Source organism: Oncorhynchus gorbuscha, linkage group LG06, assembly GCF_021184085.1.
Source record: "Oncorhynchus gorbuscha isolate QuinsamMale2020 ecotype Even-year linkage group LG06, OgorEven_v1.0, whole genome shotgun sequence".
In the NCBI taxonomy this organism is placed as follows: Eukaryota; Metazoa; Chordata; class Actinopteri; order Salmoniformes; family Salmonidae; genus Oncorhynchus; species Oncorhynchus gorbuscha.
Genome location: NC_060178.1, coordinates 4,424,428 through 4,449,427, shown reverse-complemented (window position 1 = coordinate 4,449,427; position 25,000 = coordinate 4,424,428). Strand labels below are relative to the sequence as shown.

The 25,000-nt window shown below is 52.8% G+C and overlaps 1 protein-coding gene across 1 annotated transcript in view; it reads left to right on the top strand.

Annotated features, from left to right (window-relative positions):
• Positions 1-25,000, top strand: part of iqch (IQ motif containing H) — a 150,783-nt gene that overhangs the window by 102,697 nt on the left and 23,086 nt on the right. Inside the window, exons 17-18 of the mRNA XM_046352072.1 lie at positions 719-839; positions 1,771-1,936. Coding sequence (XP_046208028.1) covers positions 719-839; positions 1,771-1,936 — 287 coding nt within the window. The remainder of the gene's footprint in view (positions 1-718; positions 840-1,770; positions 1,937-25,000) is intronic.

Below are 25,000 nucleotides of genomic sequence, written 5' to 3'. Positions count from 1 at the left end.
CCGCCTCTTCCTGCCCATCCCCTCCTCTTCCTCCCCATCCCCGCCTCTTCCTGCCCATCCCCTCCTCTTCCTCACCATCCCCGCCTCTTCCTGCCCATCCCCTCCTCTTCCTCCCCATCCCCTCCTCTTCCTCCCCATCCCCGCCTCTTCCTGCCCATCCCCTCCTCTTCCTCCCCATCCCCTCCTCTTCCTCCCCATCCCCGCCTCTTCCTGCCCATCCCCTCCTCTTCCTTCCCATCCCCGCCTCTTCCTGCCCATCCCCTCCTCTTCCTCCCCATCCCCTCCTCTTCCTCCCCATCCCCTCCTCTTCCTCCCCATCCCTGCCTCTTCCTCCCCATCCCCTCCTCTTCCTCCCCGTCCCCTCCTCTTCCTCCCCATCCCTTCCTCTTCCTCCCCATCCCCTCCTCTTCCTCCCCATCCCCGCCTCTTCCTCCCCGTCCCCTCCTGCTACTCCACATTTTCATTCTCCCTCATTCTCCTCCCCCTGCCACTTCTTACCCCCTCATTCTCCTCCTCCTCCTCTCCCTGCCACTTCTCACCCCTCATTCTCCTCCTCCTCCTCTCCCTGCCACTTCTCACCCCTCATTCTCCTCCCCTGCCACTTCTCACCCCTCATTCTCATCCTCCTCCTCTCCCTGCCACTTCTCAACCCCTCATTCTCCTCCTCCTCCTCCCTCCGCCACTTCCTCCTCCCCAATTCCCCTCCCCCCCTCTCCAGGTGGTGTAGTGGAGGGATACCCTCCCTCAGACAGTGTTACCTGTCTAACAGTAGACCTGCTACTGCAGCCAGACGGGGAGGTCACCGTGCTGTCCTGTGGAGACCAGCTCCACGGCCCCAGGTAGGCAGCCTAGAGGTTAGAGGTCACCATCCTGTCCTGTGGAGACCAGCTCCACGGCCCCAGGTAGGCAGCCTAGAGGTTAGAGGTCACCAGCTCCACGGCCCCAGGTAGGCAGCCTAGAGGTTAGAGGTCACCATCCTGTCCTGTGGAGACCAGCTCCACGGCCCCAGGCAGCCTAGAGGTTAGACGTCACCAGGTAGGCAGCCGATAGGTTAGAGGTCACCAGGTAGGCAGCCTAGAGGTTAGAGGTCACCATCCTGTCCTGTGGAGACCAGCTCCACGGCCCCAGGTAGGCAGCCTAGAGGTTAGAGGTCACCAGCTCCACGGCCCCAGGTAGGCAGCCTAGAGGATAGAGGTCACCATCCTGTCCTGTGGAGACCAGCTCCACAGCCCCAGGTAGGCAGCCGATAGGTTAGAGGTCACCAGGTAGGCAGCCTAGAGGTTAGTGGTCCTTCTGTAGCTCAGTTGGTAGAGCATGGTGCTTGTAACGCCAGGGTAGTGGGTTCGATTCCCGGGACCACCCATACATAGAATGTATGCACACATGACTGTAAGTCGCTTTGGATAAAAGCGTCTGCTAAATGGCTTATTAAGGTCACCATCCTGTCCTGTGGAGACCAGCTCCACAGTCCCAGGTAGGCAGCCTAGAGGTTAGAGGTCACCGTGCCAAGAGATTAGAGAGTTGGTCCAGCAACCGGACTTCTGACAGGAAGTGAGCTGGAAATCCAAGTGTTGCTGGGATTAAATTTGAGATGACACCTCCTGCCGTTGTACCCTTCGTGAACTGAACCCCTAAAACTCCTCTGCCCCAACCTCTCCAACCTATGTCTGAGTATGTGTGTTTCTCAAGGGTTGTAATAAAACACATTTATTTACATTGGACAGCTTCTTCCTCTTCTTCCTCTTCTTCCTCCTCTTCTTCTTCTGTCAGTGAGTTGGAGACTGCAGGATCCTCAGTGCCTCAAACCTCTGTGTGTCCTGATGCCCTGCACACCCTCTGTCTCCGTGTGGGACAGGCCTGTCTTCAACGACACATCATCGGACATGTCTCTATGGACCTGGCCACATTCCTGGACCCTAGGACACTGGAGCAGCAGGTAGGAGAGACAGGGAGGCCCTGGGACACTGGAGCAGCAGGTAAGAGAGACAGGGAGGCCCTAGGACACTGGAGCAGCAGGCAGGAGAGACAGGGAGGCCCTATGACACTGGAGCAGCAGCTAGGAGAGACAGGGAGGCCCTAGGACACTCGAGCAGCAGGTAGGAGAGACAGGGAGGCCCTAGGACACTGTGGCAGCAGGTGGGAGAGACAGGGAGGCCCTAGGACACTGGAGCAGCAGCTAGGAGAGACAGGGAGGCCCTAGGACACTGGAGCAGCAGCTAGGAGAGACAGGGAGGCCCTAGGACACTGGAGCAGCAGATAGGAGAGACAGGGAGGCCCTAGGACACTGGAGCAGCAGCTAGGAGAGACAGGGAGGCCCTGGGACACTGGAGCAGCAGGTAGGACAGACAGGGAGGCCCTAGGACATTGGAGCAGCAGGTAGGAGAGACAGGGAGGCCCTAGGACACTGGGGCAGCAGGTAGGAGAGACAGGGAGGCCCTGGGACACTGGAGCAGCAGCTAGGAGAGACAGGGAGGCCCTGTAATTAATGGACAATCTTGTAGAAGTTGATGCATTTTTCGTGTGGGGAAAATCGAGTCTGAAACTTCAGAAGCCTTTTTAAAACTTTAAATACACGACAATTGTCCTGCAATAGGGTGATTTAATTTTAAATCCTACATCTGTAGACAGGCAGTATAGTGGTCCCTCCAATCCAGAGTTGTGTAGTCGATCACGCTGTTGCAGCCAGAGGTATAGGTTGTTACTATGCTGGTCAGAAGATCAATTTAGGGAAGCTGAGGTTAGGTCAGGGAGGAGGACACACATCAGCAGATACATGTCTCTCTTTTTCTCCCCCCTCTCTCTCTCTCTCTCTCTCACTCTCTTTCTCCCCCCTCTCTCGCTCTCTCTCTCTCTTTCTCCCCCTCTCTCTCTCTCTCTCTCTCTCTCTCTCTCTCTCTCTCTCTCTCTCTCTCTCTCTCTCTCTCTCTCTCTCTCCCCCTCTCTCTCTCTTTGTCTCTCTCTCCCCCCTCTCTCTCTTTGTCTCTCTCTTCTCCCCTCTCTCTCTCTCTCTCTCTCCCCCTCTCTCTCTCTTACTCCTCTCTCTCTCTCTCTCTCTCTCTCTCTCTCTCTCTCTCTCTCTCTCTCTCTCTCTCTCTCTCTCTTCTTTGTCTCTCTCTCTCTCTTCCCCCTCTTTCTCTTTGTCTCTCTCTCTCTCTCCCCCCCCCCCCGACTTCTCCAGGATAGATGTCTCTCCCCCTCCCTCTCCCCCTCCCCCTAATTCTCCAGGATAGATGTCTCTCTCTCCCCCTCCCCCTACTTCTCCAGGATAGATGTCTCTCTCCCCCCCCTCCCCTCTCACCCCTCCCCTCTCCCCCTCCCCTCTCCCATCGTCCCCCTCCCCTCTCCCCTCTCCCCCTGACCTCTCCCCCTCCCCTCTCCCCCTCCCCCTACTTCTCCAGGATAGATGTCTCTCTCCCCCTCCCATCTCCCCTCTCCCCCTTCCCCTCTCCCCCCTCCCCCTACTTCTCCAGGATAGACAGAGAGCAGAACCATCTAATAAACTGCCAGCTCTTATTGTGTCAATAAACTGATGGTGCCCTCTGACCTTATAACAACCCCTAGACAGGCAGGGTGGCAGGGGGCTATTTAGGCTATCTATAGGTCATTCTAAAGAGATCTGATTGACTGCTTCTGGGGGAATGTTCTGTCTGACTGTCTGTGTTATGACTGGATAGCCCGGGGCTCATATTCACAGTGTGTCAGATCAGGTCAACTCCTCTTATTCGTTATTAATTGAAAGGAAAAATTGGTCTCAATATCAGTTTTTCTACCTCTGAGATGCTTTGTGATTACGGGGCCCTGGAATCAAGACTGATATGCTCAGTTTCATCATGTCACTTTGGATCCCAGGCCGGATGCTTGGATCCCAGGCCGGATGCTTGGATCCCAGGCCGGATGCTTGGATCCCAGGCCGGATGCTTGGATCCCAGGCCGGATGCTTGGATCCCAGGCCGGATGCTTGGATCCCAGGCCGGATGCTTGGATCCCAGGCCAGATGCTTGGATCCCAGGCCGGATGCTTGGACCCCAGGCCAGATGCTTGGATCCCAGGCCGGATGCTTGGACCCCAGGCCAGATGCTTGGACCCCAGGATGGATGCTTGGATCCCAGGCTGGATGCTTGGATCCCAGGCCGGATGCTTGGACCCCAGGATGGATGCTTGGATCCCAGGCCAGATGCTTACAGTATTCTGACGATGTTTGACCAGTCTACTTAGAACAACGTACATATGAACATAGTCAAGTCACTTTCTCTTCAACCTCTCTGGGTTTGTATTTGTGTTGAGACATGGGTTGATTGATGACGTTGGAAGCAGATTACTTCATGGTAGTTTAACCTCAGCGTCTAGCAGGCGGCTGTATTGACTCAAGTATTGATCCAGAAGGGGCTGTGGAATGGTTTCCGTGACACGCGGCTGATAGAATACCCTGTGCAAGTGACTCGTTCCTACTTCATACTTCCGTGTCCCTGGTCTTTAAATTAAAGATTACAACATCAAATTCATGAAAACGCAATTATATCAGACATATAACAAATGATTTCTGTGTTTGTGGATGAGTTTGTTTTCGGGGGTGGGGGCAGTGTCTTCATAGGGGGGCAGTGTCTTCATAGGGGGGCAGTGTCTTCATAGGGGGGGCAGTGTCTTCATAGGGGGGGTCAGTGTCTTCATAGGGGGGGGCAGTGTCTTCATAGGGGGGCAGTGTCTTCATAGGGGGGTCAGTGTCTTCATAGGGGGGGCAGTGTCTTCATAGGGGGTCAGTGTCTTCATGGGGGGGGGCAGTGTCTTCATAGGGGGGGGCAGTGTCTTCATAGGGGGGCAGTGTCTTCATAGGGGGGGGGGGTCAGTGTCTTCATAGGGGGGCAGTGTCTTCATAGGGGGGCAGTGTCTTCATAGGGGGGGCAGTGTCTTCATAGGGGGGCAGTGTCTTCATAGGTGGGGGCAGTGTCTTCATAGGGGGGCAGTGTCTTCATAGGGGGGCAGTGTCTTCATAGGGGGGCAGTGTCTTCATAGGGGGGCAGTGTCTTCATAGGGGGCAGTTTCTTCATAGGGGGGGCAGTGTCTTCATAGGGGGCAGTGTCTTCATAGGGGGGGCAGTGTCTTCATAGGGGGCAGTGTCTTCATAGGGGGGCAGTGTCTTCATAGGGGGGGGGACAGTGTCTTCATAGGGGGGCAGTGTCTTCATAGGGGGGTCTTCATAGGGGGCAGTGTCTTACATTTACATTTACATTTAAGTCATTTAGCAGACGCTCTTATCCAGAGCGACTTACAAATTGGTGCATTCACCTTATGACATCCAGTGGGACAGTCACTTAACAATAGTGCATCTAAAACTTAGGGGGGTGGGGTGAGAGGGATTACTTAACCTATCCTAGGTATTCCTTAAAGAGGTGGGGTTTCAGGTGTCTCCGGAAGGTGGTGATTGACTCCGCTGTCCTGGCGTCGTGAGGGAGTTTGTTCCACCATTGGGGGCCAGGGCAGCGAACAGTTTTGACTGGGCTGAGCGGGAGCTGTACTTCCTCAGTGGTAGGGAGGCGAGCAGGCCAGAGGTGGATGAACGCAGTGCCCTTGTTTGGGTGTAGGGCCTGATCAGAGCCTGGAGGTACTGAGGTGCCGTTCCCCTCACAGCTCCGTGGCAAGCACCATGGTCTTGTAGCGGATGCGAGCTTCAACTGGAAGCCAGTGGAGAGAACGGAGGAGCGGGGTGACGTGAGAGAACTTGGGAAGGTTGAACACCAGACGGGCTGCGGCGTTCTGGATGAGTTGAAGGGGTTTAATGGCACAGGCAGGGAGCCCAGCCAACAGCGAGTTGCAGTAATCCAGACGGGAGATGACAAGTGCCTGGATTAGGACCTGCGCCGCTTCCTGTGTGAGGCAGGGTCGTACTCTGCGGATGTTGTAGAGCATGAACCTACAGGAACGGGCCACCGCCTTGATGTTAGTTGAGAACGACAGGGTGTTGTCCAGGATCACGCCAAGGTTCTTGGCGCTCTGGGAGGAGGACACAATGGAGTTGTCAACCGTGATGGCGAGATCATGGAACGGGCAGTCCTTCCCCGGGAGGAAGAGCAGCTCCGTCTTGCCGAGGTTCAGCTTGAGGTGGTGATCCGTCATCCACACTGATATGTCTGCCAGACATGCAGAGATGCGATTCGCCACCTGGTCATCAGAAGGGGGAAAGAAGAAGATTAATTGTGTGTCGTCTGCATAGCAATGATAAGAGAGACCATGTGAGGTTATGACAGAGCCAAGTGACTTGGTGTATAGCGAGAATAGGAGAGGGCCAAGAACAGAGCCCTGGGGGACACCAGTGGTGAGAGCGCGTGGTGAGGAGACAGATTCTCGCCACGCCACCTGGTAGGAGCGACCTGTCAGGTAGGACGCAATCCAAGCGTGGGCCGCGCCGGAGATGCCCAACTCGGAGAGGGTGGAGAGGAGGATCTGATGGTTCACAGTATCGAAGGCAGCCGATAGATCTAGAAGGATGAGAGCAGAGGAGAGAGAGTTAGCTTTAGCAGTGCGGAGCGCCTCCGTGATACAGAGGAGAGCAGTCTCAGTTGAATGACTAGTCTTGAAACCTGACTGATTTGGATCAAGAAGGTCATTCAGAGAGAGATAGCGGGAGAGCTGGCCAAGGACAGCACGTTCAAGAGTTTTGGAGAGAAAAGAAAGAAGGGATACTGGTCTGTAATTGTTGACATCGGAGGGATCGAGTGTAGGTTTTTTCAGAAGGGGTGCAACTCTCGCTCTCTTGAAGACGGAAGGGACGTAGCCAACGGTCAGGGATGAGTTGATGAGCGAGGTGAGGTAAGGGAGAAGGTCTCCGGAAATGGTCTGGAGAAGAGAGGAGGGGATAGGGTCAAGCGGGCAGGTTGTTGGGCGGCCGGCCGTCACAAGACGCGAGATTTCATCTGGAGAGAGAGGGGAGAAAGAGGTCAGAGCACAGGGTAGGGCAGTGTGAGCAGAACCAGCAGTGTCGTTTGACTTAGCAAACGAGGATCGGATGTCGTCGACCTTCTTTTCAAAATGGTTGACGAAGTCATCTGCAGAGAGGGAGGAGGGGGGAGGGGGCGGAGGATTCAGGAGAGAGGAGAAGGTGGCAAAGAGCTTCCTAGGGTTAGAGGCAGCAGCTTGGAATTTAGCGTGGTAGAAAGTGGCTTTAGCAGCAGAGACAGAGGAGGAAAATGTAGAGAGGAGGGAGTGAAAGGATGCCAGGTCCGCAGGGAGGCGAGTTTTCCTCCATTTCCGCTCGGCTGCCCGGAGCCCTGTTCTGTGAGCTCGCAATGAGTCATCGAGCCACGGAGCGGGAGGGGAGGACCGAGCCGGCCTGGAGGATAGGGGACATAGAGAGTCAAGGGATGCAGAGAGGGAGGAGAGGAGGGTTGAGGAGGCAGAATCAGGAGATAGGTGGGAGAAGGTTTGAGCGGAGGGAAGAGATGATAGGATGGAAGAGGAGAGAGTAGCGGGGGAGAGAGAGCGAAGGTTGGGACGGCGCGATACCATCCGAGTAGGGGCAGTGTGGGAGGTGTTGGATGAGAGCGAGAGGGAAAAGGATACAAGGCAGTGGTCGGAGACTTGGAGGGGAGTTGCAATGAGGTTAGTGGAAGAACAGCATCTAGTAAAGATGAGGTCGAGCGTATTGCCTGCCTTGTGAGTAGGGGGAAGGTGAGAGGGTGAGGTCAAAAGAGGAGAGGAGGGAAAGAAGGAGGCAGAGAGGAAAGAGTCAAAGGTAGACGTGGGGAGGTTAAAGTCGCCCAGAACTGTGAGAGGTGAGCCGTCCTCAGGAAAGGAGCTTATCAAGGCATCAAGCTCATTGATGAACTCTCCGAGGGAACCTGGAGGGCGATAAATGATAAGGATGTTAAGCTTGAAAGGGCTAGTAACTGTGACAGCATGGAATTCAAAGGAGGCGATAGACAGATGGGTAAGGGGAGAAAGAGAGAATGACCACTTGGGAGAGATGAGGATCCCGGTGCCACCACCCCGCTGACCAGACGCTCTCGGGGTGTGCGAGAACACGTGGGCGGACGAAGAGAGAGCAGTAGGAGTAGCAGTGTTGTCTGTGGTGATCCATGTTTCCGTCAGGGCCAAGAAGTCGAGGGACTGGAGGGAGGCATAGGCTGAGATGAACTCTGCCTTGTTGACCGCAGATTGGCAGTTCCAGAGGCTACCGGAGACCTGGAACTCCACGTGGGTCGTGCGCGCTGGGACCACCAAAGTAGGGTGGCCGCGGCCACGCGGTGAGGAGCGTTTGTATGGTCTGTGCAGAGAGGAGAGAACAGGGATAAACCGACACATAGTTGACAGGCTACAGAAGAGGCTACGCTAATGCAAAGGAGATTGGAATGACAAGTGGACTACACGTCTCGAATGTTCAGAAAGTTAAGCTACGTAGCAAGAATCTTATTGACTAAAATGATTAAAATGATACAGTACTGCTGAAGTAGGCTAGCTGGCAGTGGCTGCGTTGTTGACACTACACTAATCAAGTCGTTCCGTTGAGTGTAATAGTTTCTGCAGTGTTGCTATTCGGGGGCTAGCAGGCTAGCTAGCAGTGTTGTTTACGTTACGTTGCGTTAAAAGAACGACAATAGATGGTCCTTCTGTAGCTCAGTTGGTAGAGCATGGCGCTTGTAACGCCAGGGTAGTGGGTTCGATCCCCGGGACCACCCATACGTAGAATGTATGCACACATGACTGTAAGTCGCTTTGGATAAAAGCGTCTGCTAAATGGCATATATTATTATTATTATAGATGGCTAGCGAACCTAGAAAATCGCTCTAGACTACACAATTATCTTTGATACAAAGACGGCTATGTAGCTAGCTAAGTAGCTAGCTACGATCAAACAAATCAAACCGTTGTACTGTAATGAAAATGAAGTGAAAATGTGATACAACCTGTGAATGCGACCGGGTAGTTGAGTTCTATACAGAAGACGTTGGCTAGCGTTGGCTAGCTGTTGGCTAGCTAGCAGAGTCACCTACGTTAAGGACGACAAATAGCTGGCTAGCTAACCTCGGTAAATTAAGATAATCACTCTAAGACTACACACTCTAAACCTAAACAACACAATTATCTTGGATACGATGATACGATGATACGAAGACAGCAAAGACAGCTATGTAGCTAGCTAACACTAAACTAATCAAGTCGTTCAGTTGAGTGTAACAGTTTCTCCAGTGCAGCTAATCAGTGGACGTTAGCTAGCTGGCTAGTGAAGACTACGTTAGGACGGCGAAATACGATAATTACGCAATTATCTTTGATACAAAGACGGCTATGTAGCTAGCTGAGAATAAATTGCTAAGATAAGACAAATCAAACCGTTGTGATATAATGAAATATAATGAAAAAGTTATACTACCCGTTGGAGCGACGTGCAGATGCGACCACTCGCTCCAACCGGAGCGAGTGGTCATAGGGGGCAGTGTCTTCATAGGGGGGCAGTGTCTTCATAGGGGGCAGTGTCTTCATAGGGGGGCAGTGTCTTCATAGGGGGCAGTGTCTTCATAGGGGGGCAGTGTCTTCATAGGGGGGCAGTGTCTTCATAGGGGGCAGTGTCTTCATAGGGGGGCAGTGTCTTCATAGGGGGTCAGTGTCTTCATAGGGGGGCAGTGTCTTCATAGGGGGGCAGTGTCTTCATAGGGGGGTCAGTGTCTTCATAGGGGGCAGTGTCTTCATAGGGGGGGGCAGTGTCTTCATAGGGGGGCAGTGTCTTCATAGGGGGGCAGTGTCTTCATAGGTGGGGGCAGTGTCTTCATAGGGGGGGGGCAGTGTCTTCATAGGGGGGGGGGGCAGTGTCTTCATAGGGGGGGGCAGTGTCTTCATAGGGGGGGCAGTGTCTTCATAGGGGGCAGTGTCTTCATAGGGGGGCAGTGTCTTCATAGGGGGCAGTGTCTTCATAGGGGGGCAGTGTCTTCATAGGGGGGCAGTGTCTTCATAGGGGGCAGTGTCTTCATAGGGGGGGGACAGTGTCTTCATAGGGGGCAGTGTCTTCATAGGGGGCAGTGTCTTCATAGGGGGGCAGTGTCTTCATAGGGGGGGCAGTGTCTTCATAGGGGGCAGTGTCTTCATAGGGGGGGCAGTGTCTTCATAGGGGGGGGCAGTGTCTTCATAGGGGGGGCAGTGTCTTCATAGGGGGAAGTGTCTTCATAGGGGGCAGTGTCTTCATAGGGGGGAAGTGTCTTCATAGGGGGGGCAGTGTCTTCATAGGGGGGTCAGTGTCTTCATAGGGGGGCAGTGTCTTCATAGGGGGGCAGTGTCTTCATAGGGGGGGGCAGTGTCTTCATAGGGGGGGGCAGTGTCTTCATAGGGGGGGGCAGTGTCTTCATAGGGGGGTCAGTGTCTTCATAGGGGGGTCAGTGTCTTTTGGGGGGCAGTGTCTTTGGGGTTGTGGGGTTCAGTGTCTTTGGGGAGGCAGTGTCATTCGGGGTTGGGGGGGTCAGTGTCTTCGGGGTTAGGGGGTCAGTGTCTTCGGGGTTGGGGGTCAGTGTCTTCGGGGTTGGGGGTCAGTGTCTTCGGGGTGCAGTGTCTTTGGGGAGGCAATGTCTTCGGGGTTGGGTGGGTCAGTGTCTTCATAGGGGGGTCAGTGTCTTCATAGGGGGGGCAGTGTCTTCATAGGGGGGCAGTGTCTTCATAGGGGGGTCAGTGTCTTTTGGGGGCAGTGTCTTCATAGGGGGGTCAGTGTCTTTTGGGGGTAGTGTCTTTGGGGTTGTGGGGTTCAGTGTCTTTGGGGTTAGGGGGTCAGTGTCTTCGGGGTTAGGGGGGTCAGTGTCTTCGGGGTTAGGGGGTCAGTGTCATTCGGGGTTGGGGGGTCAGTGTCTTCGGGGTTAGGGGGTCAGTGTCTTCGGGGTTGGGGGGGTCAGTGTCTTCGGGGGTGCAGTGTCTTTGGGGAGGCAATGTCTTCGGGGTTGGGGGGTCAGTGTCTTTGGGGGGTCAGTGTCTTCGGGGTTGGGGGGGTCAGTGTCTTTGGGGGGTGCAGTGTCACCACCAGACAGTCTGAGACAAACCTTTGACATGTAGTTGTAGCAGGGACATGTTCATTAATGTTATACTGAGTGTTACATCTTTCCTACAAGGAATGCCACGAAGTAGTCAATGCCAATCAGTATGGTGTGTGGCCAACGGAGACCAATCAGTATGGTGTGTGGCCAACAGAGACCAATCAGTATGGTGTGTGGCCAACGGAGACCAATCAGTATGGTGTGTGGCCAACGGAGACCAATCAGTATGGTGTGTGGCCAACGAAGACCAATCAGTATGGTGTGTAGCCAACGGAGACCAATCAGTATGGTGTGTGGCCAACGGAGACCAATCAGTATGGTGTGTGGTCGACAGAGACCAATCAGTATGGTGTGTGGCCAACGAAGACCAATCAGTATGGTGTGTGGCCGACAGAGACCAATCAGTATGGTGTGTGGCCAACGGAGACCAATCAGTATGGTGTGTGGCCAACAGAGACCAATCAGTATGGTGTGTGGCCACTGGAGACCAATCAGTATGGTGTGTTGCCAACGGAGACCAATCAGTATGGTGTGTGGCCAACGGAGACCAATCAGTATGGTGTGTGGCCACTGGAGACCAATCAGTATGGTGTGTGGTCGACAGAGACCAATCAGTATGATGTGTGGTCGACAGAGACCAATCAGTATGGTGTGTGGCCAACGGAGACCAATCAGTATGGTGTGTGGCCAACAGAGACCAATCAGTATGGTGTGTGTCCACTGGAGACCAATCAGTATGGTGTGTGGCCAACGGAGACCAATCAGTATGATGTGTGTCCACTGGAGACCAATCAGTATGGTGTGTGGCCAACAGAGACCAATCAGTATGGTGTGTGGCCACTGGAGACCAATCAGTATGGTGTGTGGTCGACAGAGACCAATCAGTATGATGTGTGGTCGACAGAGACCAATCAGTATGGTGTGTTGCCAACGGAGACCAATCAGTATGGTGTGTGGCCAACGGAGACCAATCAGTATGGTGTGTGGCCAACGGAGACCAATCAGTATGGTGTGTGGCCAACGGAGACCAATCAGTATGGTGTGTGGCCAACGGAGACCAATCAGTATGGTGTGTGGCCAACGGAGACCAATCAGTATGGTGTGTGGCCAACGGAGACCAATCAGTATGGTGTGTGGCCAACGGAGACCAATCAGTATGGTGTGTGGCCAACGGAGACCAATCAGTATGGTGTGTGGCCAACGGAGACAAATCAGTATGGTGTGTGGCCAACGGAGACCAATCAGTATGATGTGTGGTCGACAGAGACCAATCAGTATGGTGTGTGGCCACTGGAGACCAATCAGTATGGTGTGTGGCCAACGGAGACCAATCAGTATGGTGTGTGGCCAACGGAGACCAATCAGTATGGTGTGTGGCCAACGGAGACCAATCAGTATGGTGTGTGGCCAACGGAGACCAATCAGTATGGTGTGTGGCCAACGGAGACCAATCAGTATGGTGTGTGGCCAACGGAGACCAATCAGTATGGTGTGTGGCCAACGGAGACCAATCAGTATGGTGTGTGGCCAACGGAGACCAATCAGTATGGTGTGTGGCCAACGGAGACCAATCAGTATGGTGTGTGGCCAACGGAGACCAATCAGTATGGTGTGTGGCCAACGGAGACCAATCAGTATGGTGTGTGGCCAACGGAGACCAATCAGTATGGTGTGTGGCCAACGGAGACCAATCAGTATGGTGTGTGGCCAACGGAGACCAATCAGTATGGTGTGTGGCCAACGGAGACCAATCAGTATGGTGTGTGGCCAACGGAGACCAATCAGTATGGTGTGTGGCCAACGGAGACCAATCAGTATGGTGTGTGGCCAACGGAGACAAATCAGTATGGTGTGTGGCCAACGGAGACCAATCAGTATGGTGTGTGGCCAACGGAGACAAATCAGTATGGTGTGTGGCCAACGGAGACCAATCAGTATGGTGTGTGGCCAACGGAGACAAATCAGTATGGTGTGTGGCCAACGGAGACCAATCAGTATGGTGTGTGGCCAACGGAGACAAATCAGTATGGTGTGTGGCCAACGGAGACCAATCAGTATGGTGTGTGGCCAACGGAGACCAATCAGTATGGTGTGTGGCCAACGGAGACCAATCAGTATGGTGTGTGGCCAACGGAGACCAATCAGTATGGTGTGTGGCCAACGGAGACCAATCAGTATGGTGTGTGGCCACTGGAGACCAATCAGTATGGTGTGTGGCCAACGGAGACCAATCAGTATGGTGTGTGGCCAACGGAGACCAATCAGTATGGTGTGTGGCCAACGGAGACCAATCAGTATGGTGTGTGGCCAACGGAGACCAATCAGTATGGTGTGTGGCCAACGGAGACCAATCAGTATGGTGTGTGGCCAACGGAGACAACAGAAACACTACTTTGTTTATTAGGGCCCTGGTCAATAGTAGTGCACTATACAACATAGTGTGCCATTAGAAAGACATGACTGGTCTGCATTTATATCTATTTCGATTCAGACCTGTTAATCTATTTCGATTCAGACCTGTTAATCTACTTAGATTCAGACCTGTTAATCTACTTAGATTCAGACCTGTTAATCTACTTAGATTCAGACCTGTTAATCTATTTAGATTCAGACCTGTTAATCTATTTAGATTCAGACCTGTTAACCTATTTAGATTCAGACCTGTTAACCTATTTAGATTCAGACCTGTTAATCTATTTAGATTCAGACCTGTTAATCTATTTAGATTCAAACCTGTTAATCTATTTAGATTCAGACCTGTTAATCTATTTAGATTCAGACCTGTTAATCTATTTAGATTCAGACCTGTTAACCTATTTAGATTCAGACCTGTTAACCTATTTAGATTCAGACCTGTTAATCTATTTAGATTCAGACCTGTTAATCTATTTAGATTCAAACCTGTTAATCTATTTAGATTCAGACCTGTTAATCTATTTAGATTCAGACCTGTATCCGAGAGCTGCATCTCCTTTATGTGACCCAGGACAGAGAATAAGAAGAACAGGGAGGGTCATGTGACCCAGGGCAGAGAATAAGAAGACCAGAGAGGGTCATGTGACCCAGGACAGAGAATAAGAAGACCAGAGAGGGTCATGTGACCCAGGACAGAGAATAAGAAGACCAGAGAGGGTCATGTGACCCAGGACAGAGAATAAGAAGACCAGAGAGGGTCATGTGACCCAGGACAGAGAATAAGAAGACCAGAGAGGGTCATGTGACCCAGGACAGAGAATAAGAAGACCAGAGAGGGTCATGTGACCCAGGACAGAGATTAAGAAGACCAGATAGGGTTTATTTTTACCCTTGTCGTCCCCCCTCCTCTCCTGTGCTGTCCTCACATTGTAGTGTGACTGGAACATCAGCTGGAGTATCAGACAGGGCTCTAATGGAACCTCTACAGAGCCTACAGAGGCCAGCTGCTGTACTGCCCTTTGTTAACGCTGACAATGAAAGAGGCAGACATTGGGGGGGGGGGGTTGGGTTCTTACTGTGTGTGTGTGTGTGTGTGTGTGTGTGTGTGTGTGTGTGTGTGTGTGTGTGTGTGTGTGTGTGTGTGTGTGTGTGTGTGTGTGTGTGTGTGTGTGTGTGTGTGTGTGTGTGTGTGTGTGTGTGTGTGTGTGTGTGTGTGTGTGTGTGTGTCAGTCCATCACTCACCCTAGTGCCTGGTATTAACCTGACAGGGGTTTTAGTTAACACAGGATAAATATATAGGGTTTACAGGCTGTACTCAGATCTGTCCTTAGTCCCGCAAGCAGGGCCCATTGTCCACTTTGGCTTGAGCCTCAACTGACACAGTGGATCATGCTGGGGTTGGGATAGCGACCCTTAGTGTAGTCAGTGGATAATGCTGGGGTTGGGTTGGGATAGCGACCCTTAGTGTAGTCAGTGGATAATGCTGGGGTTGGGTTGGTATAGCGACCCTTAGTGTAGTCAGTGGGTAATGCTGGGGTGGGGATAGCAACCCTTAGTGTAGTCAGTGGGTAATGCTGGGGTGGGGTTGGGATAGCGACCCTTAGTGTAGTCAGTGGGTAATGCTGGGGTGGGGTTGGGATAGCTACCCTTAGTGTAGTCAGTGGGTAATGCTGAGGTTGGGATAGCGACCCTTAGTGTAGTCAGTGGGTAATGCTGGGGTTGGGATAGTGACCCTTAGTGTAGTCAGTGGGTAATGCTGGGGTGGGGTTGGGATAGCTACCCTTAGTGTAGTCAGTGGGTAATGCTGGGGTGGGGTTGGGATAGCTACCCTTAGTGTAGTCAGTGGGTAATGCTGGGGTTGGGATAGCGACCCTTAGTGTAGTCAGTGGGTAATGCTGGGGTTGGGATAGTGACCCTTAGTGTAGTCAGTGGGTAATGCTGGGGTGAGGATAGCGACCCTTAGTGTAGTCAGTGGGTAATGCTGGGGTTGGGATAGCGACCCTTAGTGTAGTCAGTGGGTAATGCTGGGGTTGGGATAGCGACCCTTAGTGTAGTCAGTGGGTAATGCTGGGGTTGGGATAGCGACCCTTAGTGTAGTCAGTGGGTAATGCTGGGGTTGGGATAGCGACCCTTAGTGTAGTCAGTGGGTAATGCTGGGGTTGGGATAGCGACCCTTAGTGTAGTCAGTGGGTAATGCTGGGGTTGGGATAGTGACCCTTAGTGTAGTCAGTGGGTAATGCTGGGGTGAGGATAGCGACCCTTAGTGTAGTCAGTGGGTAATGCTGGGGTTGGGATAGTGACCCTTAGTGTAGTCAGTGGGTAATGCTGGGGTTGGGATAGCGACCCTTAGTGTAGTCAGTGGGTAATGCTGAGGTGAGGATAGTGACCCTTAGTGTAGTCAGTGGGGAATGCTGGGGTTGGGATAGTGACCCTTAGTGTAGTCAGTGGGTAATGCTGGGGTTGGGATAGCGACCCTTAGTGTAGTCAGTGGGTAATGCTGGGGTTGGGATAGTGACCCTTAGTGTAGTCAGTGGGTAATGCTGGGGTTGGGATAGCGACCCTTAGTGTAGTCAGTGGGTAATGCTGGGGTTGGGATAGCGACCCTTAGTGTAGTCAGTGGGTAATGCTGGGGTTGGGATAGCGACCCTTAGTGTAGTCAGTGGGTAATGCTGGGGTGGGGTTGGGATAGCTACCCTTAGTGTAGTCAGTGGGTAATGCTGGGGTTGGGATAGCTACCCTTAGTGTAGTCAGTGGGTAATGCTGGGGTTGGGATAGCGACCCTTAGTGTAGTCAGTGGGTAATGCTGGGGTTGGGATAGTGACCCTTAGTGTAGTCAGTGGGTAATGCTGGGGTTGGGATAGCGACCCTTAGTGTAGTCAGTGGGTAATGCTGAGGTTGGGTTGGGATAGCGACCCTTAGTGTAGTCAGTGGATAATGCTGAGGTTGGGATAGCGACCCTTAGTGTAGTCAGTGGGTAATGATGGCGTGGGGTTGGGATAGCGACCCTTAGTGTAGTCAGTGGATAATGCTGGGGTGGGGTTGGGATAGCGACCCTTAGTGTAGTCAGTGGTAATGCTGGGGTTGGGATTGCAACCCTTAGTGTAGTTAGTGGGTAATGCTGGGGTGGGGATAGCAACCCTTAGTGTAGTCAGTGGGTAATGCTGGGGTGGGGTTGGGATAGCGACCCTTAGTGTAGTCAGTGGGTAATGCTGGGGTGGGGTTGGGATAGCTACCCTTAGTGTAGTCAGTGGGTAATGCTGGGGTTGGGATAGTGACCCTTAGTGTAATCAGTGGGTAATGCTGGGGTGGGGTTGGGATAGCTACCCTTAGTGTAGTCAGTGGGTAATGCTGGGGTGGGGTTGGGATAGCTACCCTTAGTGTAGTCAGTGGGTAATGCTGGGGTTGGGATAGCGACCCTTAGTGTAGTCAGTGGGTAATGCTGGGGTTGGGATAGTGACCCTTAGTGTAGTCAGTGGGTAATGCTGGGGTGAGGATAGCGACCCTTAGTGTAGTCAGTGGGTAATGCTGGGGTTGGGATAGCGACCCTTAGTGTAGTCAGTGGGTAATGCTGGGGTTGGGATAGTGACCCTTAGTGTAGTCAGTGGGTAATGCTGGGGTTGGGATAGTGACCCTTAGTGTAGTCAGTGGGTAATGCTGGGGTTGGGATAGCGACCCTTAGTGTAGTCAGTGGGTAATGCTGGGGTTGGGATAGTGACCCTTAGTGTAGTCAGTGGGTAATGCTGGGGTTGGGATAGCGACCCTTAGTGTAGTCAGTGGGTAATGCTGGGGTTGGGATAGCGACCCTTAGTGTAGTCAGTGGGTAATGCTGGGGTTGGGATAGCGACCCTTAGTGTAGTCAGTGGGTAATGCTGGGGTTGGGATAGCGACCCTTAGTGTAGTCAGTGGGTAATGCTGGGGTTGGGATAGTGACCCTTAGTGTAGTCAGTGGGTAATGCTGGGGTGAGGATAGCGACCCTTAGTGTAGTCAGTGGGTAATGCTGGGGTTGGGATAGTGACCCTTAGTGTAGTCAGTGGGTAATGCTGGGGTTGGGATAGCGACCCTTAGTGTAGTCAGTGGGTAATGCTGGGGTGAGGATAGTGACCCTTAGTGTAGTCAGTGGGTAATGCTGGGGTTGGGATAGTGACCCTTAGTGTAGTCAGTGGGTAATGCTGGGGTTGGGATAGCGACCCTTAGTGTAGTCAGTGGGTAATGCTGGGGTTGGGATAGTGACCCTTAGTGTAGTCAGTGGGTAATGCTGGGGTTGGGATAGCGACCCTTAGTGTAGTCAGTGGGTAATGCTGGGGTTGGGATAGCGACCCTTAGTGTAGTCAGTGGGTAATGCTGGGGTTGGGATAGCGACCCTTAGTGTAGTCAGTGGGTAATGCTGGGGTTGGGATAGTGACCCTTAGTGTAGTCAGTGGGTAATGCTGGGGTTGGGATAGTGACCCTTAGTGTAGTCAGTGGGTAATGCTGGGGTGGGGTTGGGATAGCAACCCTTAGTGTAGTCAGTGGGTAATGCTGGGGTTGGGATAGTGACCCTTAGTGTAGTCAGTGGGTAATGCTGGGGTTGGGATAGTGACCCTTAGTGTAGTCAGTGGGTAATGCTGGGGTTGGGATAGCGACCCTTAGTGTAGTCAGTGGGTAATGCTGGGGTGAGGATAGTGACCCTTAGTGTAGTCAGTGGGTAATGCTGGGGTTGGGATAGTGACCCTTATTGTAGTCAGTGGGTAATGCTGGGGTTGGGATAGCGACCCTTAGTGTAGTCAGTGGGTAATGCTGGGGTTGGGATAGCGACCCTTAGTGTAGTCAGTGGGTAATGCTGGGGTGGGGTTGGGATAGCGACCCTTAGTGTAGTCAGTGGGTAATGCTGGGGTGGGGTTGGGATAGCTACCCTTAGTGTAGTCCGTGGGTAATGCTGGGGTTGGGATAGCTACCCTTAGTGTAGTCAGTGGGTAATGCTGGGGTTGGGATAGCGACCCTTAGTGTAGTCAGTGGGTAATGCTGGGGTTGGGATAGCGACCCTTAGTGTAGTCAGTGGGTAATGCTGGGGTGAGGATAGCGACCCTTAGTGTAGTCAGTGGGTAATGCTGGGGTTGGGATAGTGACCCTTAGTGTAGTCAGTGGGTAATGCTGGGGTTGGGATAGCGACCCTTAGTGTAGTCAGTGGGTAATGCTGGGGTGAGGATAGTGACCCTTAGTGTAGTCAGTGGGTAATGCTGGGGTGGGGATAGCAACCCTTAGTGTAGTCAGTGGGTAATGCTGGGGTGGGGTTGGGATAGCGACCCTTAGTGTAGTCAGTGGGTAATGCTGGGGTGGGGTTGGGATAGCTACCCTTAGTGTAGTCAGTGGGTAATGCTGAGGTTGGGATAGCGACCCTTAGTGTAGTCAGTGGGTAATGCTGGGGTTGGGATAGTGACCCTTAGTGTAGTCAGTGGGTAATGCTGGGGTGGGGTTGGGATAGCTACCCTTAGTGTAGTCAGTGGGTAATGCTGGGGTGGGGTTGGGATAGCTACCCTTAGTGTAGTCAGTGGGTAATGCTGGGGTTGGGATAGCGACCCTTAGTGTAGTCAGTGGGTAATGCTGGGGTTGGGATAGTGACCCTTAGTGTAGTCAGTGGGTAATGCTGGGGTGAGGATAGCGACCCTTAGTGTAGTCAGTGGGTAATGCTGGGGTTGGGATAGCGACCCTTAGTGTAGTCAGTGGGTAATGCTGGGGTTGGGATAGCGACCCTTAGTGTAGTCAGTGGGTAATGCTGGGGTTGGGATAGCGACCCTTAGTGTAGTCAGTGGGTAATGCTGGGGTTGGGATAGCGACCCTTAGTGTAGTCAGTGGGTAATGCTGGGGTTGGGATAGCGACCCTTAGTGTAGTCAGTGGGTAATGCTGGGGTTGGGATAGTGACCCTTAGTGTAGTCAGTGGGTAATGCTGGGGTGAGGATAGCGACCCTTAGTGTAGTCAGTGGGTAATGCTGGGGTTGGGATAGTGACCCTTAGTGTAGTCAGTGGGTAATGCTGGGGTTGGGATAGCGACCCTTAGTGTAGTCAGTGGGTAATGCTGAGGTGAGGATAGTGACCCTTAGTGTAGTCAGTGGGGAATGCTGGGGTTGGGATAGTGACCCTTAGTGTAGTCAGTGGGTAATGCTGGGGTTGGGATAGCGACCCTTAGTGTAGTCAGTGGGTAATGCTGGGGTTGGGATAGTGACCCTTAGTGTAGTCAGTGGGTAATGCTGGGGTTGGGATAGCGACCCTTAGTGTAGTCAGTGGGTAATGCTGGGGTTGGGATAGCGACCCTTAGTGTAGTCAGTGGGTAATGCTGGGGTTGGGATAGCGACCCTTAGTGTAGTCAGTGGGTAATGCTGGGGTGGGGTTGGGATAGCTACCCTTAGTGTAGTCAGTGGGTAATGCTGGGGTTGGGATAGCTACCCTTAGTGTAGTCAGTGGGTAATGCTGGGGTTGGGATAGACCCTTAGTGTAGTCAGTGGGTAATGCTGGGGTTGGGATAGTGACCCTTAGTGTAGTCAGTGGGTAATGCTGGGGTTGGGATAGCGACCCTTAGTGTAGTCAGTGGGTAATGCTGAGGTTGGGTTGGGATAGCGACCCTTAGTGTAGTCAGTGGATAATGCTGGGGTTGGGATAGCGACCCTTAGTGTAGTCAGTGGGTAATGATGGCGTGGGGTTGGGATAGCGACCCTTAGTGTAGTCAGTGGATAATGCTGGGGTGGGGTTGGGATAGCGACCCTTAGTGTAGTCAGTGGTAATGCTGGGGTTGGGATTGCAACCCTTAGTGTAGTTAGTGGGTAATGCTGGGGTGGGGATAGCAACCCTTAGTGTAGTCAGTGGGTAATGCTGGGGTGGGGTTGGGATAGCGACCCTTAGTGTAGTCAGTGGGTAATGCTGGGGTGGGGTTGGGATAGCTACCCTTAGTGTAGTCAGTGGGTAATGCTGGGGTTGGGATAGTGACCCTTAGTGTAATCAGTGGGTAATGCTGGGGTGGGGTTGGGATAGCTACCCTTAGTGTAGTCAGTGGGTAATGCTGGGGTGGGGTTGGGATAGCTACCCTTAGTGTAGTCAGTGGGTAATGCTGGGGTTGGGATAGCGACCCTTAGTGTAGTCAGTGGGTAATGCTGGGGTTGGGATAGTGACCCTTAGTGTAGTCAGTGGGTAATGCTGGGGTGAGGATAGCGACCCTTAGTGTAGTCAGTGGGTAATGCTGGGGTTGGGATAGCGACCCTTAGTGTAGTCAGTGGGTAATGCTGGGGTTGGGATAGTGACCCTTAGTGTAGTCAGTGGGTAATGCTGGGGTTGGGATAGCGACCCTTAGTGTAGTCAGTGGGTAATGCTGGGGTTGGGATAGTGACCCTTAGTGTAGTCAGTGGGTAATGCTGGGGTTGGGATAGCGACCCTTAGTGTAGTCAGTGGGTAATGCTGGGGTTGGGATAGTGACCCTTAGTGTAGTCAGTGGGTAATGCTGGGGTTGGGATAGCGACCCTTAGTGTAGTCAGTGGGTAATGCTGGGGTTGGGATAGCGACCCTTAGTGTAGTCAGTGGGTAATGCTGGGGTTGGGATAGTGACCCTTAGTGTAGTCAGTGGGTAATGCTGGGGTGAGGATAGCGACCCTTAGTGTAGTCAGTGGGTAATGCTGGGGTTGGGATAGTGACACTTAGTGTAGTCAGTGGGTAATGCTGGGGTTGGGATAGCGACCCTTAGTGTAGTCAGTGGGTAATGCTGGGGTGAGGATAGTGACCCTTAGTGTAGTCAGTGGGTAATGCTGGGGTTGGGATAGTGACCCTTAGTGTAGTCAGTGGGTAATGCTGGGGTTGGGATAGCGACCCTTAGTGTAGTCAGTGGGTAATGCTGGGGTTGGGATAGTGACCCTTAGTGTAGTCAGTGGGTAATGCTGGGGTTGGGATAGCGACCCTTAGTGTAGTCAGTGGGTAATGCTGGGGTTGGGATAGCGACCCTTAGTGTAGTCAGTGGGTAATGCTGGGGTTGGGATAGCGACCCTTAGTGTAGTCAGTGGGTAATGCTGGGGTGGGGTTGGGATAGCTACCCTTAGTGTAGTCAGTGGGTAATGCTGGGGTTGGGATAGCTACCCTTAGTGTAGTCAGTGGGTAATGCTGGGGTTGGGATAGCGACCCTTAGTGTAGTCAGTGGGTAATGCTGGGGTTGGGATAGTGACCCTTAGTGTAGTCAGTGGGTAATGCTGGGGTTGGGATAGTGACCCTTAGTGTAGTCAGTGGGTAATGCTGGGGTGGGGTTGGGATAGCAACCCTTAGTGTAGTCAGTGGGTAATGCTGGGGTTGGGATAGTGACCCTTAGTGTAGTCAGTGGGTAATGCTGGGGTTGGGATAGTGACCCTTAGTGTAGTCAGTGGGTAATGCTGGGGTTGGGATAGCGACCCTTAGTGTAGTCAGTGGGTAATGCTGGGGTGAGGATAGTGACCCTTAGTGTAGTCAGTGGGTTAATGCTGGGGTTGGGATAGTGACCCTTATTGTAGTCAGTGGGTAATGCTGGGGTTGGGATAGCGACCCTTAGTGTAGTCAGTGGGTAATGCTGGGGTTGGGATAGCGACCCTTAGTGTAGTCAGTGGGTAATGCTGGGGTTGGGATAGCGACCCTTAGTGTAGTCAGTGGGTAATGCTGGGGTTGGGATAGCGACCCTTAGTGTAGTCAGTGGGTAATGCTGGGGTGGGGTTGGGATAGCTACCCTTAGTGTAGTCAGTGGGTAATGCTGGGGTTGGGATAGCTACCCTTAGTGTAGTCAGTGGGTAATGCTGGGGTTGGGATAGCGACCCTTAGTGTAGTCAGTGGGTAATGCTGGGGTTGGGATAGTGACCCTTAGTGTAGTCAGTGGGTAATGCTGGGGTTGGGATAGCGACCCTTAGTGTAGTCAGTGGGTAATGCTGAGGTTGGGTTGGGATAGCGACCCTTAGTGTAGTCAGTGGATAATGCTGGGGTTGGGATAGCGACCCTTAGTGTAGTCAGTGGGTAATGATGGCGTGGGGTTGGGATAGCGACCCTTAGTGTAGTCAGTGGATAATGCTGGGGTGGGGTTGGGATAGCGACCCTTAGTGTAGTCAGTGGTAATGCTGGGGTTGGGATTGCAACCCTTAGTGTAGTTAGTGGGTAATGCTGGGGTGGGGATAGCAACCCTTAGTGTAGTCAGTGGGTAATGCTGGGGTGGGGTTGGGATAGCGACCCTTAGTGTAGTCAGTGGGTAATGCTGGGGTGGGGTTGGGATAGCTACCCTTAGTGTAGTCAGTGGGTAATGCTGGGGTTGGGATAGTGACCCTTAGTGTAATCAGTGGGTAATGCTGGGGTGGGGTTGGGATAGCTACCCTTAGTGTAGTCAGTGGGTAATGCTGGGGTGGGGTTGGGATAGCTACCCTTAGTGTAGTCAGTGGGTAATGCTGGGGTTGGGATAGCGACCCTTAGTGTAGTCAGTGGGTAATGCTGGGGTTGGGATAGTGACCCTTAGTGTAGTCAGTGGGTAATGCTGGGGTGAGGATAGCGACCCTTAGTGTAGTCAGTGGGTAATGCTGGGGTTGGGATAGCGACCCTTAGTGTAGTCAGTGGGTAATGCTGGGGTTGGGATAGTGACCCTTAGTGTAGTCAGTGGGTAATGCTGGGGTTGGGATAGCGACCCTTAGTGTAGTCAGTGGGTAATGCTGGGGTTGGGATAGTGACCCTTAGTGTAGTCAGTGGGTAATGCTGGGGTTGGGATAGCGACCCTTAGTGTAGTCAGTGGGTAATGCTGGGGTTGGGATAGTGACCCTTAGTGTAGTCAGTGGGTAATGCTGGGGTTGGGATAGCGACCCTTAGTGTAGTCAGTGGGTAATGCTGGGGTTGGGATAGCGACCCTTAGTGTAGTCAGTGGGTAATGCTGGGGTTGGGATAGTGACCCTTAGTGTAGTCAGTGGGTAATGCTGGGGTGAGGATAGCGACCCTTAGTGTAGTCAGTGGGTAATGCTGGGGTTGGGATAGTGACACTTAGTGTAGTCAGTGGGTAATGCTGGGGTTGGGATAGCGACCCTTAGTGTAGTCAGTGGGTAATGCTGGGGTGAGGATAGTGACCCTTAGTGTAGTCAGTGGGTAATGCTGGGGTTGGGATAGTGACCCTTAGTGTAGTCAGTGGGTAATGCTGGGGTTGGGATAGCGACCCTTAGTGTAGTCAGTGGGTAATGCTGGGGTTGGGATAGTGACCCTTAGTGTAGTCAGTGGGTAATGCTGGGGTTGAGATAGCGACCCTTAGTGTAGTCAGTGGGTAATGCTGGGGTTGGGATAGCGACCCTTAGTGTAGTCAGTGGGTAATGCTGGGGTTGGGATAGCGACCCTTAGTGTAGTCAGTGGGTAATGCTGGGGTGGGGTTGGGATAGCTACCCTTAGTGTAGTCAGTGGGTAATGCTGGGGTTGGGATAGCTACCCTTAGTGTAGTCAGTGGGTAATGCTGGGGTTGGGATAGCGACCCTTAGTGTAGTCAGTGGGTAATGCTGGGGTTGGGATAGTGACCCTTAGTGTAGTCAGTGGGTAATGCTGGGGTTGGGATAGTGACCCTTAGTGTAGTCAGTGGGTAATGCTGGGGTGGGGTTGGGATAGCAACCCTTAGTGTAGTCAGTGGGTAATGCTGGGGTTGGGATAGTGACCCTTAGTGTAGTCAGTGGGTAATGCTGGGGTTGGGATAGTGACCCTTAGTGTAGTCAGTGGGTAATGCTGGGGTTGGGATAGCGACCCTTAGTGTAGTCAGTGGGTAATGCTGGGGTGAGGATAGTGACCCTTAGTGTAGTCAGTGGGTAATGCTGGGGTTGGGATAGTGACCCTTATTGTAGTCAGTGGGTAATGCTGGGGTTGGGATAGCGACCCTTAGTGTAGTCAGTGGGTAATGCTGGGGTTGGGATAGCGACCCTTAGTGTAGTCAGTGGGTAATGCTGGGGTGGGGTTGGGATAGCGACCCTTAGTGTAGTCAGTGGGTAATGCTGGGGTGGGGTTGGGATAGCTACCCTTAGTGTAGTCCGTGGGTAATGCTGGGGTTGGGATAGCTACCCTTAGTGTAGTCAGTGGGTAATGCTGGGGTTGGGATAGCGACCCTTAGTGTAGTCAGTGGGTAATGCTGGGGTTGGGATAGCGACCCTTAGTGTAGTCAGTGGGTAATGCTGGGGTGAGGATAGCGACCCTTAGTGTAGTCAGTGGGTAATGCTGGGGTTGGGATAGTGACCCTTAGTGTAGTCAGTGGGTAATGCTGGGGTTGGGATAGCGACCCTTAGTGTAGTCAGTGGGTAATGCTGGGGTGAGGATAGTGACCCTTAGTGTAGTCAGTGGGTAATGCTGGGGTTGGGATAGTGACCCTTAGTGTAGTCAGTGGGTAATGCTGGGGTTGGGATAGCGACCCTTAGTGTAGTCAGTGGGTAATGCTGGGGTTGGGATAGTGACCCTTAGTGTAGTCAGTGGGTAATGCTGGGGTTGGGATAGCGACCCTTAGTGTAGTCAGTGGGTAATGCTGGGGTTGGGATAGCGACCCTTAGTGTAGTCAGTGGGTAATGCTGGGGTTGGGATAGCGACCCTTAGTGTAGTCAGTGGGTAATGCT